At 39.7% G+C, this 13,735-nt stretch overlaps 1 protein-coding gene across 1 annotated transcript in view; it reads right to left on the minus strand.

Annotated features, from left to right (window-relative positions):
• Positions 1-267: 267 nt before the first annotated feature.
• Positions 268-13,735, minus strand: part of SKP2 (S-phase kinase associated protein 2) — a 32,857-nt gene continuing 19,389 nt past the window's right edge. The window contains exons 7-10 of the mRNA XM_049648171.1: positions 13,549-13,679; positions 7,052-7,103; positions 6,775-6,882; positions 268-2,229 (exon numbers count right to left, since the gene is read on the minus strand). Coding sequence (XP_049504128.1) covers positions 2,016-2,229; positions 6,775-6,882; positions 7,052-7,103; positions 13,549-13,679 — 505 coding nt within the window. The 3' untranslated portion in view covers positions 268-2,015. The remainder of the gene's footprint in view (positions 2,230-6,774; positions 6,883-7,051; positions 7,104-13,548; positions 13,680-13,735) is intronic.

Genomic DNA, 13,735 nt, shown 5'->3' on the forward strand with positions numbered 1-13,735 from the left:
TGTTTTAGAAATGTTACTATTTTAGAAGCACTGTAAAGAAAAAGCCTGTATTTAGCACCTTCTCCGAAAGCCTTATAAACTATCATTTTAATTTGATAATAAGCAGATGAAGTGGATGGAACAAAGAGGATCATTTTAGGGCTCATTTTGTAGGGCCTTAACTAGAGGGCCAGGATCAAGGGCACACCACACCAAATGCTTTCTAATTTTAACCACCGGACTTAAGAAAAAAAAAAAAAAAAGAGAGAAAGAAAAAAGGAATACAAGTTAGCTGAAGTACTCATTTTTATAAAAATGTGTTTTATTTTAAAACAAGTCTATAAAAGTAGAAATCACATACAAAAATACAGATTACTCTGACATGTTAGCAAAATAGCTTATGGCTGGACTTGAGTTTGGAAGTACTGTGTGTCTGAGGGCATCTGGAAATCACAGCCCATCTGGATCCTATCATCAGCCCTTGTCACTAATCTGTAAACAATAATTTCATGTAGTAAATTTAGCACTTTTTTAACCAGTACAAAATCAAAACATAATCATTTCTTGTATAACACCACTGTAAAATGTTCGTCCTTAGGTCTGAGCAGATAAGGGCACTTCGCATCGTTGTTTCTAACATTTGAAAAACCTGATTTGAAAACAACGTTAATAGAAATGATGGGTTTTGGCTTTTTTTGTTCCATTTTGAACATCAGGGAAGGTCATCAGTGTAAATAGGAAGTTAGTGTTTTGTGTCTTTTTTTTTTGTTTTGTTTTTTTTTAAGTAGAACTTAATCATTTTTCTTCTAGACACCATTAAAAAAAAAAAAAAAATCACTGTTCCTATCAAAAGGTTCCACACCTGAGTTTTAACTTTTACATAGGTTCAAGCTGTCTTACTGCTTTGAAACTGCATGGAACATATACCTACTTCTGGTGTGTCTTTCTGAGTGAACGAGCATGCAGTTCCTCTCACAGGACTCTAGGTCCAGTAACTTTATAAAACAATGGCTTTCAAACAATTATTGTGGGAGACAATTTTTTTTTTAAAGGCAATTTAAAATACTTGATTCCAGAGTAATATAAAAATAACTTTAAGAGCCTTGGCAATAAAGGAAAATGGCAGGCAACTTCAGTTTGGCATTCTGTCCAAAATTTCGAGAACAAAGACTCGTTACCACCACATTTCTAAAACAAAGTGAGCCATTTTAAAAGCTAAAGAACCCACTTAACATGATTTGATCGCAAAGTTAGAAGACCACAATTCTGTTTCCTCAGCTAATACAGAATTCTGGGAACAAAGTCCATTAAGGAAACTTCAGTAACGTGCATTAGAGGGTACTTCAGATTAACTCGTCATAGAAAGTTGCCTCTTGAGCCTTCAAAGTCCATACCAACAATTCTTTACCTCTGGTTGGTTAGCTGTTTTTTAAAATTTAGGTTTCAAGGTGAATTGCCCAGGGCTATTTGTTTCCATGAACCTAGCTTCAAATCTAAAGGCAAAGTTGAAATGCATATTTTTCTATCTCCAGAAGAGATTACCACAAACGCTACTATCCATCCTATGATTCTTTTGTTCCACTCACAATACAAATAGCTTATTCTTCTACCAATCTATGTCTCATAAAGCAATACTGAAAAGTTAAATAGAAGAAAGTTACCATATAGACTGTGAAAATGATTTGCTGGTGGTGACTCTTATACTTGATTCTAAATAGATTGAATAAGAAGGGCACTTGGAAGAGGTGGCTCAAATCTTGCCGTTTAAGGTCTTTTGAAATTACCGGTTCTCCTAAAATTTCAAAAGGCCTAAAACAGGCTTTTAAAGGCACAGAAGCAGTGACGGAAGCTTTTATAGTTACTTAGAAAAAGCAAAACTTCATAGTTTTCTCTCTCAATGGTTGTCTAATATACTTGCAGAATGAAGGCAAAGGGAAAACCGAGAATAACAATAGCTGAGTGCTCCAGCAAGCGGGCTTCCTGCCTATTTTCCCTGTTCCAAAGAAAAGAGGAGACACCATCCTGCAAAAAATACTTCATAGACAACTGGGCTTTTGCAGTGTCAGCCGGCATTTGATGCCCCATATCTCCTGGTTCTTTTTGTTGCCAGTGGTCGGCCTGGCAATGGTGGTGAAATGGGAAGTATTAATCTGTAGATGAGGAAGGGCTTCTTTTAACAGTTGAAGGGTACCGTCCGGCACGATTCCAAAAACTTGTAGTGTTTTTAGTGTGGGAATTTCTCCAAGTTCACTGGAAAGGAAGAGAAACCTTTCAGAGTAGCAGTATCTATGGTAACAGATCCACTAGGGTTACATGACCCAATTTTTACAATTTGTATCATATTCTATAAAATGCAAACTGAAAACATAATTCGCAATCAAGGATTTGAGAAAACAGCAAAGGTGAATCAAACCAGAAAGCACAGACTGAGGCTCAAGACAACACAGCCTTAGGACACACGCAGCGCATTTTGTTAAATTTCTCACAACCTAAAAACTCTGAGGTTTCTTTAAAACCCAACCATATTTGCTTCCTTTCTCCATTCTTGATTTAAAACGAAAGGCGTTACTGTGTTGTGAGAAGCTAGAAGTTAGTGATGGTAAAGAATCACCACAAGTTACATGTAATTTCAAAATATGGACTTGAACTTTAGTTGAACTAGGCTCTTCCTCTCAAAAGATCAGCAGCAGAAGTTACGGTAACTTCTTAATAAGTCCATTACCTGTGATAAAACCTAACAGTGACTTCACTAAGATCTTTTAGACGGGGTTATATAGTTGGGTGCAGACAGAAAAAAAGAAATAATCAATCACACCTTTTCTACGAGAGGCAAGAGCCATCTGACTTCTCCACACATTACCATTTTTGCTGTTGTTTTGGTTTGGTTTTGGTCACATATAGGCCAATCCTCTTCTCAGGTATTTCCCATTAAGTGAAATTCAACTCTGTCAACAGTGAAATTCTGGTCCACAAAAAAGGGAGCCTATTTCTCCAAAGTAAATACTTTAGGTAATGATTCTTTCTTCTTAACCCAGATCTATGTGCTTAGAAATTCATCTCTCTGATCTGTATTTGCTCCAGGTTGGGACACACAGTACAAAGTCTTAGGAAAGGGAATATTTAGTTTGGAATATCAACAAAATCCCACTGCAGATCAATGAACACATCAGTGACCTAGAGTTAGAAGCATCCTTTATATTTTCATTTTGCTGGTAACTACTAAAAAACCAAACTTTCCTCACAGTAATTGTCACCTTGCCTCCAATCTTTCTTCCTTCCAGCCTATTCCATACAACAGTGCCCAAGGCATCTTCCTAGAGCCTGGCTCAGATTATGTCACCCCTCCCACTCACCTGCTCCACAGCCTTTGATGCTGCCCTCTTGTTTACGGAACTCAAACTGTTCAGCTGGCCTTAGGACTTTTCCACGTTCAACCTGTTCTCCCAGTCACCCCACTACCCTCTAAATGTATTTATTCTACATTCAACAAAGCATAGTAAACACCATAGACGTTCAATACATGTTAGCTGAATAAAGATGAAGGGCACTTTAGAAAATACGAGTACTATCTAAATAAAATAAATATGCTTGGTGTTCATAAAAGGCCAATAAGATCTGGAGGTTACAACAGACACCAAAGAAAATCAGGAAGAACAAACTGCTGTTCTTGAAGTAAACTAACCTCTGGACCATAGAGACAGAAGTGCAAAGAAAGATCACAATTCATAGATGTTTATACTCGTCACTGCTTAAGATGACAGCAATTCTGCCCCAACCTTAAGTCCCTCTTACGTGAAATCTGAGTATTTGAGAACTTTGTGATGAAAATTCAGGTGCTGCGATATCCAAATTAGACAAACTGTAAGTCATTCTACAGTGGACGGTGTCAGAAGCAGAACCTAGAGGTGGGAGCAAGGAAAGGAGGTACAGCGGATGGCAGAAGAGGAAATGTTCTTGCAACAGCGCTGGGAAGGACGCTTGGCGAGGAAGGACATGACAGCAGATTCTCAGAAGACACTCAGGTGTCCCAGCTGAAAAAGGAGGGAGCTGCATTTGATGGGATGGTGGACAATGGACCAACCCAAGTCAAAAAACCAGAAAGTCTTTACACTTTTAACGAGACCACAAAAATAAAAAAACACTGAAAGCCCCTTCGTACATGTATCATCTACAACACAGCAGAACAAATTTCTAAGCATCTTTCTAGATTGAAAAGCAACTGAAGGCTGGTGAATAGGAATAAATCTCTGAAGAGCAATGACTTCTAATTTAGGAAGTATAAACGGACACTGGTAATGTCTTTAGTATCTTTGTTGAATCTCAGTAAACAGAAGATATTTACAGATCCCCTCACACGTTCATACCTCACCTCCACTACACGATCCTGTTTTCCTTATAAAATTTAGTAAATGCCTAACTAGGAATTCTCCCTACAACAGACTTTTTATTTAGTCTCTCCTAATGCCAGATCAGTTTGCTACCTCCAGCTTGGCTTTCTTACTTGAATGAGAAATACAGAACAATCAGAAGAGAGTTCAGACATATGGGATAAGATCGATAAAGGCATAAGAAAATAGACACAATGTGGACATATCCTGGGGAAGAAAAATCTGATTACCCAAGTATTCTAAAGCACTATCATTACAGATTGAAAGTCATTCAAATTTTATTTTCCCACTTTTGAGATAAGAAATAAAAATTCTTTAGCATAAACAGCTTTCTCAAAATTACTACTGAGGATCCTAGAATTCTTACTATGAATTTCAAATACATCAGCTGCCAGAATGGAAATAGAGAGAATAACATCTTATCTTGAAAAACTCCTAAGGATAGGGTACAAGCAAACTAATCTTAATGGGTTCAGAAGGTAAATCAATGTACGTATTATTTACATAATGCCTGAAGGAACATCCTCTTTTACCTTAAAGTTCAAGCACAGCATCTTTTCTCTCTGTGTTACTCTTTTGGTGGTCTGATTTGTAAATTAAACTCCTGATGCCCCTATTTCTCTAATTTCAAGGTAAGATTTAGACAAGTCACAAGAAGGCAGTGAAGGTTCAAACCTAAGTCTGTTGTGACCTGAGGTCTGTACGCTTAAGCATCAAGTCATACTGCCTGCAGGTATTACACCATGGAAGTGTTACTATCCTACTGGATAAAAATACTAAACTGTGAGAGCTCACAGCCTTCCCTTAGCCTCTGCTCAAGAAAAAAAAAAAAAAAAAAGAACATCTGGGGATTACCTGCTTAGCTTCTTTTTCTGGAGAGAAAGAACGAAAGTGAGACATCTGGATAGATTCTCTTGAGAAAAGCAACCAAAACACACTGATCCCCAGGGGGCTGCACAGGCAATGAGGCTGAAGCCCAGAGGGCAAGGACAGGAAAGACGGAAGACAGAAATGCCTTTCTAGGTAGATGCTAGAGGCTCCTAGGAGTTTGGGATACTAGAAAGGGCAGGAGATTTCAGTAACAGTTCCATGGATATGAATTTACACCCTACCTCTCAGAGCCACGGATGTAAATCCTAGCATCCCTGTTAGGCAGTGCTTTTTCAAATGAGATACCAGCAGAGACCCTGAGCCCCAAGATTAATTAAAGCGATTAATTAAAAATAGAATTACTGGACTCTCTAATTCTACTAGTTAACCTGAAGTTACCTTCAGATACCTGAAGTGTCTGATTTATTAATTCTTAAAACCAACTTAGAAGATTCAAACCAATCATTCAAAGACCACATAAATTCTTTGTTCAAATTCACCACCTTTCTTTGGTAGACGCCAGAGGCTAAATTACCTTCATCTGGATAGTGAGCTACATACAGGAGCTCAGCAGCCTCTTTCAGGGCATACTGCTGGAATAAGAAAGAAGGGCACCTGACCAATTCAAGATACTGACTTCTTGTGGTTTTCAATGAAATTGCTATGCATTTACATTCTACATGAGGAAGGATCTTCCAGCCCTTTGGGGATAAAAGAAAGGAAACTTTTTAAAAACAAACAAATAAATAATATTATTCCTGGGATGACTTGAGCATAGCACTTTCCAAAAGAAAGACAGATCAGACTTCTTTTTCCTTTGTGCAAATTTTTGTGGAAGTTGCTGAGCAGGTACAAAATTAACCCTCCTAAGAGCTACCGGATTAGATATAGACTATTTTCATCCGTCCAGAAAACCTAGGACATAGACCCGGCTCAGTCATTAACTTACTTTACAGCTTTGGGTTAAAACATTTTTCTCTTCTGGACTTCAATCTCCCCCTATTCCAAGACAGCATTAGACTCTTCTGATATTTACCATTTACATTCTGCCATTCTTCCCATTCCCTGACTACCATCCAGAACAGCCATCACTAGAAGATTACACAATTTTCCTCCAAGCCCAGAGGGAGGCTTTCACAGTCAACTGGGGTTGATTTGAAAAATATGGGGTGGGGGGGGGGGAAGCCTCCACTGATCTGCCTCCCAGTTATTACTGTGAGCACCCCAGAGGTAAAAACTGTCTTCTCCTTTTGTAAATCTTCCAGATACTAGTACAGTATTGTAATATCTAAACCTGCTTCTAGGTAAATAATAAATGTTTAGTAAACTATCCCAATCAACTCAACTTTTCTAGATATTTTAAACAAAAAATTTTGCCTTGGGTTTTCTATTTTGCTGGTCTTCCCTAACCTATTTGTGGCCCACTAATATTGATGCTCAAGTTTTAAACATCTGCTACTTATAACAACAGATATTAATCCCAAGTGGCATCTCCTTTGCTCCCTGTCTTCTAGTTTTAGACAATGAAAATACTTACAGTAAAGTTTCAGGTATGATATCATAGCATCGACTGAGTGATAGATGTTGGAGGTAGTTGAGCTGGTAAAATTCTGGAAAGCAGTCATTCTTCAGCATGACACTATCACTGTAACAGAGCAGAAGAAAAAATTCCCAACCTATCCATCAATTCAGATGGAGAAGACAGAACTAGCTGACGGTTTGGTTCCTTCAACATGTTAAGATGCTTTCCTCCTTCAATGATCAGTCATGACTTTTCAATTTTTGTTTGAAAAGAAATAAACAAAAAAAAATACCTTAAGTCTAGGTGGACAAGATTGGGGCATCTTCCAACTAAGGTAGAGACATCTAGGGGAAAAAATGATGGGCACGATTAAATGAGGAACACCACAAGGGTATCTGCTATTAACACTATCTTTAACATTGTGCTAATAAAACTTTGGGACAATGCAATTAGTCACTCTATTAGACACAAAACACAAAGTCATCATCTTGGCATGTAAGATTTTTGAACCCAGAAAATCCAAGAGAATCAACTGAAAATAGTAGGAGAACTATGTAACACAACTATGTATGTGCAAAAACTGGCTGGGGAAGAAAAGAAAACAAACAAAAATCCCATTCATAATAGCAAAAAGCAAAAACAAACACCACCATATATAAACAAACAACATATTATAAAGGTAGCACTTAAAATCAATAGGGGAAATTATGGATTATTTTTAAAAAATGATATTGATACCACAGGCAGAAAAAGACATTTCTCCAACTCAAATAATACTCCCAAATAAATTCCATACATATTAACAAGTCCTAAATGCAAAAATATGAGTATTTTCTTTCACTGGATCTTGGGATAGGTAAGGCTTTTCTAAACACAAAAGAACACACAAAAGAAACACTGACAATTTGCTACATAAAAATTTTAACTCTACCATGTTAAAGCAACACAAAACACAAACAGAATTAAAGAAGTGTCAGAAAACTGCAAATGTTTTCAACATACATGCAATAGACAGTTAATGGTCTTATATAAAGAGAAAAGAAAGCTAAATATAGAAAATGGGTGAAGAATATGAAGAGATACTTGGCAAAACAGGTATAAATGGAACAAGAAAAGCAAAATAAAATTGAAATACTGCTTTTTAGCCATCAAATGAAAAAAAAAATCTATCATAATACCCAGAATTGATGAAATATAATTAAGCAGATCTCACATACACTGCAAGTGGATATTTAATTTCCTGCAGCCATTCAGGGGAGCAAATGGATTTTTTTTAGGATAAGCAGATTCTGTGTGTGTGTGTGTGTGTGTGTGTGTGTGTGTGTGTGTGTGTTCTGAGCATTATACACTTGGCACTTTGGCTCAGTAATTCCAATTTTAGAAAAACAATTACGTGTGCACGAAGACATTCATTTTAGCATAGCTATACTAACCCTTCCCCCAATTATTTTAATCCATTAACCTCCCTCCATTCTGTGGAACACAATGCCAATGACGGTTATTCAAAAGCTCTTATTTATTTATTTTTTTAATGTTTATTTATTTTTGAGAGAAAGAGGGAGAGAGAGAGCAGGGGAGGGGCAGAGAGAGGACGAGACAGAGGATCTGAAGCAGGCTCTGTGCTGAAAGCAAAGAGCCAGATGCGGAGCTCAAACTCATGAACCATGAGATCATGACCTGAGCCGAAGTTGGGCACTTAACCGACTGAGCCCCCCAGGTGCCCCTTCAAAAGCTTTTAAATAACACTTAATGACATGAAAAAATACTAAAGATATACTGTATAGTGAAAACAAAACCAGTGGGTGTAGCAGGGGAAGGACAGAAGGAAATATACACAAGGATGGCGGAATCACAGGTACCTTTGCAGAATTTGGAAGAAAGTCACATGTGCTACTTTGCAATCAGAAAATGAATCAGTAGATGTTATTTATTTTTAAAACCAGCTTCATTTCCTGTGGGAAGGAAAACATGGGGCTGCCGTCAGCCCCAGTCCCTCCCCTGCAACCTAAACCTAGACTTGCATTTAATTTTTTTTTTTTAACGTTTATTTATTTTTGAGACAGAGAGAGACAGAGCATGAACGGGGGAGGGGCAGAGAGAGAGGGAGACACAGAATCGGAAGTAGGCTCCAGGCTCTGAGCCATCAGCCCAGAGCCCGACGCGGGGCTTGAACTCACGGACCGCGAGATTGTGACCCGAGCTGAAGTCGGACGCTTAACTGACTGAGCCACCCAGGTGCCCCTAGACTTGCATTTTAAACCGTCTCCTCAACACACCCACTGTGACAGGTGACATGCCTAAAAGCAAAACTTCATTTCTTCTCTAAATCTGCCCCTTCCCTAAGTCTTTTCCATCTCGGAGAAGGTGCTCAAGCCACCCATCCAGCTGCTTAGGCCGGAACCCCAAAGTCACACTCAACTGTTTTCTCACATCCCACATCCAGTCTGTTACCGAAGCCTGTTCTGTTGGCTTTTTACCATCTGATCATTTCTTACCACCTCCAAAGTCACCACCTGAGGCTCTTACAGCCTTTTCTCAACATGGCACTGGAAGAAGACTTTTAAAGGTGAGTGAGATCATATCACATCATTCCCTGCTCAAAATGCTACAACGGCTTCCCATCTCACTCAGGAAAATTCCGAACAAAGCTTCTGCCTCGGCTTAGAGAACCCTGGGCTACCTTACCTCCTATCACTGTCCTCCTTCCTCCCTCTCACACACTGCCTCCCATATAAGGCCTTTGCACTTGCTGGTCCTCAGTTCTAGAATGTTCTTTCCTCACTTATCTATACAGCTCATGCCTTTCACTCAGGCCTTTGTTCAAGCATCACCTCCTCCGAGAGGTCCTCTTTGGCCATTCCATTTGAAAATAAACCCCTTTGGCCTGTGCTCTGCCTGGTCACTCTGCTCCATTCTTTCTCCCTCCATCTCATCTCCTTTCATCACATTTAGTCATCTGTTGGTTGCCTGCCTCCCCCACCAGAACATAAGCTGTACAGGGGTGACTTCATCAGTTTGGTTCAAGGCCACAGCTCCCAAGTCTGGAACAGGGCTTTGTGCATCGTAGGTGCTCAATAAACATTTGTTTAATGAGTGACTAAAAAACGAAGAAGCGCACAGTACAATTTTGAGTGACCCACCACCTAGCCAGCCAACCAGCCATCAACAAAACTCAAAATCAGATACCATGTTATTTTGATGCCACCCAGGAAAGAACAAAACCTTGGGGGGGGGGGGGGTAAAACTGGTTGGTCTCCAGCCCTCACTTAAGCCCTGGCCATCCCTCAGCAGAAAGGGTTAGTAAATAGTAGTCACTGCTTACGAGTATAGATTCCCTCTACACACGATCCCCTTCATTTCACCACTAACCGGAGCTCTGCCTGAGCCAGAAGGCATCTTACAAATCCCCAAATCTAACCCATCATTTTAGGGGAGAGCGATTTCATCTAGAGAAGTCAAGGGCACATCCAAGACCAAGAGCTGGGTCCTCCAAGACCTCGGTCAGCCCCCACTGCCCCATGGGGAGGTCGGTGGGGGTGTAACAGCCAACAATTATTGTACTCTCACTAGCGTTAACATGCTATGTGAGATTAAACCATTTATTCTTAACTGCAACTCTAAGAGACAGGCTTCACTACCACTCCCTCCATTTTACTCATGAGGAAACTGAGGAACAGGAAAGTTTAGCAACTTGCTCATGACCACAAAGTAAATGGCAGAGCAGGAAGTTGAACCTGGGTGGACTGGCACCAGTCTGGGAGCTAAAATGACATTTATATTATCTTCTAAATAGTGAAGCAGTGTGTGCCATTGTTAAAGATATTTAAAAAAATCTGATTCCCACTATATAATTAAGAAAACACATACTTCAACTTAAACTCTAGGTCTTTGTCCTTGCCCTGAATGTATCTAGCAAGCACGATTTTATTACCCATTATTCTTGCCAAACCTTGGTAAACAGGCTCTCTATTCTTTTCTGGAGGAAAAAGAGAAGTGTTTTAAGCCAAGCTTGGGACAAATTAACAGCAGCTTGCCTATAGCAGAGTTCCTCAACCTTGCAGCTAGCACATCGTTCATTCAGAAAGACTCTCAATAAAGAAACAGCAAATTCAGATATGAGGCACTACCTTTTCTTGCCTTAGGGATGAGCAGAGAACTAGTGGTGAGATTCAATGTGAAGAGGCTGCTCACTGGTGGGAGTTTAAAATCCTTGGGAGGCAATTTGGCAAGAACTACCCAGAGCTTAAGAACAGAGCCCAATCCTTGACTCAGCAATTTCACTTTTAAGATCCCGCCCTTAGAAATGCACTCAAAGGTCTGTTTATGTTCATGACAAGGTTGTTTATAAAAGGAAAAAACTGGAAAGACTCTAAAAGTCCATTACAAGGAGATCAAGTGAAGGAATTATTATTCAATCAATATAAATCATTCTTTATCTATTTGATGGAATATCACACAGCCACTGACAATGATGTAGGAGAGCTACTAAAAATGGGATTATCTGGAGGGAATAAAAGGGTTTTCTAAAGTATTTCATGCACTATGTCCCACTTTAAAAAACACTTTTAGGGGCGCCTGGGTGGCTTGGTCAGTTAAGCGTCCGACTTCGGCTCAGGTCATGATCTCACGGTCTGTGAGTTCGAGCCCCGCGTCAGGCTCTGTGCTGACAGCTCAGAGCCTGGAGCCTGTTTCGGATTCTGTGTCTCCCCCTCTCTCTGACCCTCTCCCGTTCATGCTCTGTCTCTCTCTGTCTCAAAAATAAATAAACGTTAAAAAAATTTAAAAATAAATAAATAAATAAATAAATAACACTTTTATGCAGGAAAAAAAGCAGCAAGATGTTAGTGAGATTACTGATGATTTGTTTTTCTTGCTGTTTTTCCATATTTTCTGTATTTTTGAGAATGTATAATACTGCAATCAGATTTAAAACAGTATTTAAAGGAGAAAAATGTAAAACACAAGTATCATGTGTATAGGAGAGTGGTAAGAAAAACACTCTGCTGCTTTTACAGATGCCTAAAAAAAATAATCCCCTTGGGAATGCAAGCTGGTGTAGCCACTCTGGAAAACAGTATGGAGGTTCCTCAAAAAACTAAAAATAGAACTACCCTACAACCCAGCAATTGCACTACTAGGCATTTATACACGGGACACAGGTGTGCTGTTTCAAAGGGACACATACACCCCCATGTTTATAGCAGCACTAACAATAGCCAAAGTATGGAAAGAGCCCAAATGGCCATCGATGGATGAATGGATAAAGAAGATGTGGTATATATATATACAATGGAGTATTACTCGACAATCAAAAAAGAATGAAATCTTGCCATTTGCAACTACGTGGTTGGAACTGGAGGAGTATTATGCTAAGTGAAATTAGTCAGTCAGAGAAAGACAAAAGTCATATGACTTCACTCATATGAGGACTTTAAGAGACAAAACAGATGAACATAAGGGAAGGGAAACAAAAATCATGTAAAAACAGGGAGGAGGATAAAACAGAAGAGACTCATAAATATGGAGAACAAACTGAGGGTTACAGGAGGGCTTGTGGGACGGTGGATGGGCTAAATGGGTAAGGGGCACTAAGGAATCTACTCCTGAAATCATTGTTGCACTATATGCTAACTAATTTGGATATAAATTTAAAAAAATAAAAAATCAAATTAAAAAAAAAAAGAAAAGAAAATAATCCCCTGTCTGAAGATGCGGGCGTCTGGACTTGGGCACAGGCAAAGGACTCAACTCCGTGGCCGCTCCCAAGAATCTAGCTCCTCTTCTGTACTGCCTGATACATCTTACTTGGCCGAAGACACATTTGTTCTGGAGAAGCATGTCTCAAATACTAATATTCTAAGAAGATACATTCTCCAAATGTCTGATCCAAATCTTTTAAAGTATAATAAACTCTATAATAAATAAAACAGTTATGAGCTAACATCAAGTCATAAAGACACGGCTGAGGTGCGGTGGCAGCTTCACAAGGCTTTGTGTGGTCCGCAGCCTGAGAGCTCAAGGGGAAGCCATTAAAAAAAAAAAAAAACCTGTGCCATTTGCAAACACTTATCTCTGCAAATTGAGGTTTTGCCAATATTAGAAGATTAAAGCACAACTGAATGTCGAGGCTTATAAAGACTATTGGCTATTCACACATTACCCCTGACTTCAAATGCCCGTATTAAACTAAACAACATCATGATCCTCTTAGACTGAATTAAGAAGAGTTGTAATATGATCTTATAAACAGGGCTGAGAACAGGGTTTTTCAAACCTTGGCACTTCTGACATTTGGGTCAGATTACCTTTTTGTGTTCTGCTGTCCTGTGCATTGCTTTCTTGCATTCCGGGCTTCTGCCCACTGGATGCCAGTAGCACCCCTGCAGCTGTGACAATCACAAATGTCTCCAGACGTCCCCGAATGTCCCCTTGGCAGGAAAACTCTCCCTGGTTGAGCACCACTGCTTACTGATCAAACACTGCATTCATCTATTCTATGTTGGGGGTCTTACCTAACAATTCAGCTGACTAAAAGAAGTTCTGCTTAAATTGGTTGAAAGTACAAAGGCTTTCACTTCCAGATTCTGGATTCGAATCCTGATGCTACCCCACCGGCTGTCCATCACCTAACCCTTCCAATCAGCTGCTACCTCCTCTGGACAATGGGAACAAGACTATGCATACTGGACTGAGACAATGGAGGCAGGACAGCACTTAGAAGCTCTGCAGTAAATGAAACCTTCTGCCGGTGTGGTCGCTGTTAAGGGTCCAGTGTCCAGTGGGTCTTACCTGACCTCTGGAGATTCTTTCGGTAGCCACTGAGGTTCAGCTGGGTGACGGTCTCTGACACATGCGCGACAGCCACTTGCACGTGCTTTTCAGTGAAGTCGTAACACCAGGAGAGGTTCAGCTCATCCAATCTGCACACCAGAGGGGAAATAAGGAAAGCGTGAAAGCACAACACAGGAATGAGTTC

The sequence above is a fragment of the Panthera uncia genome (assembly GCF_023721935.1).
Source record: "Panthera uncia isolate 11264 chromosome A1 unlocalized genomic scaffold, Puncia_PCG_1.0 HiC_scaffold_17, whole genome shotgun sequence".
NCBI classification, from domain to species: Eukaryota; Metazoa; Chordata; class Mammalia; order Carnivora; family Felidae; genus Panthera; species Panthera uncia.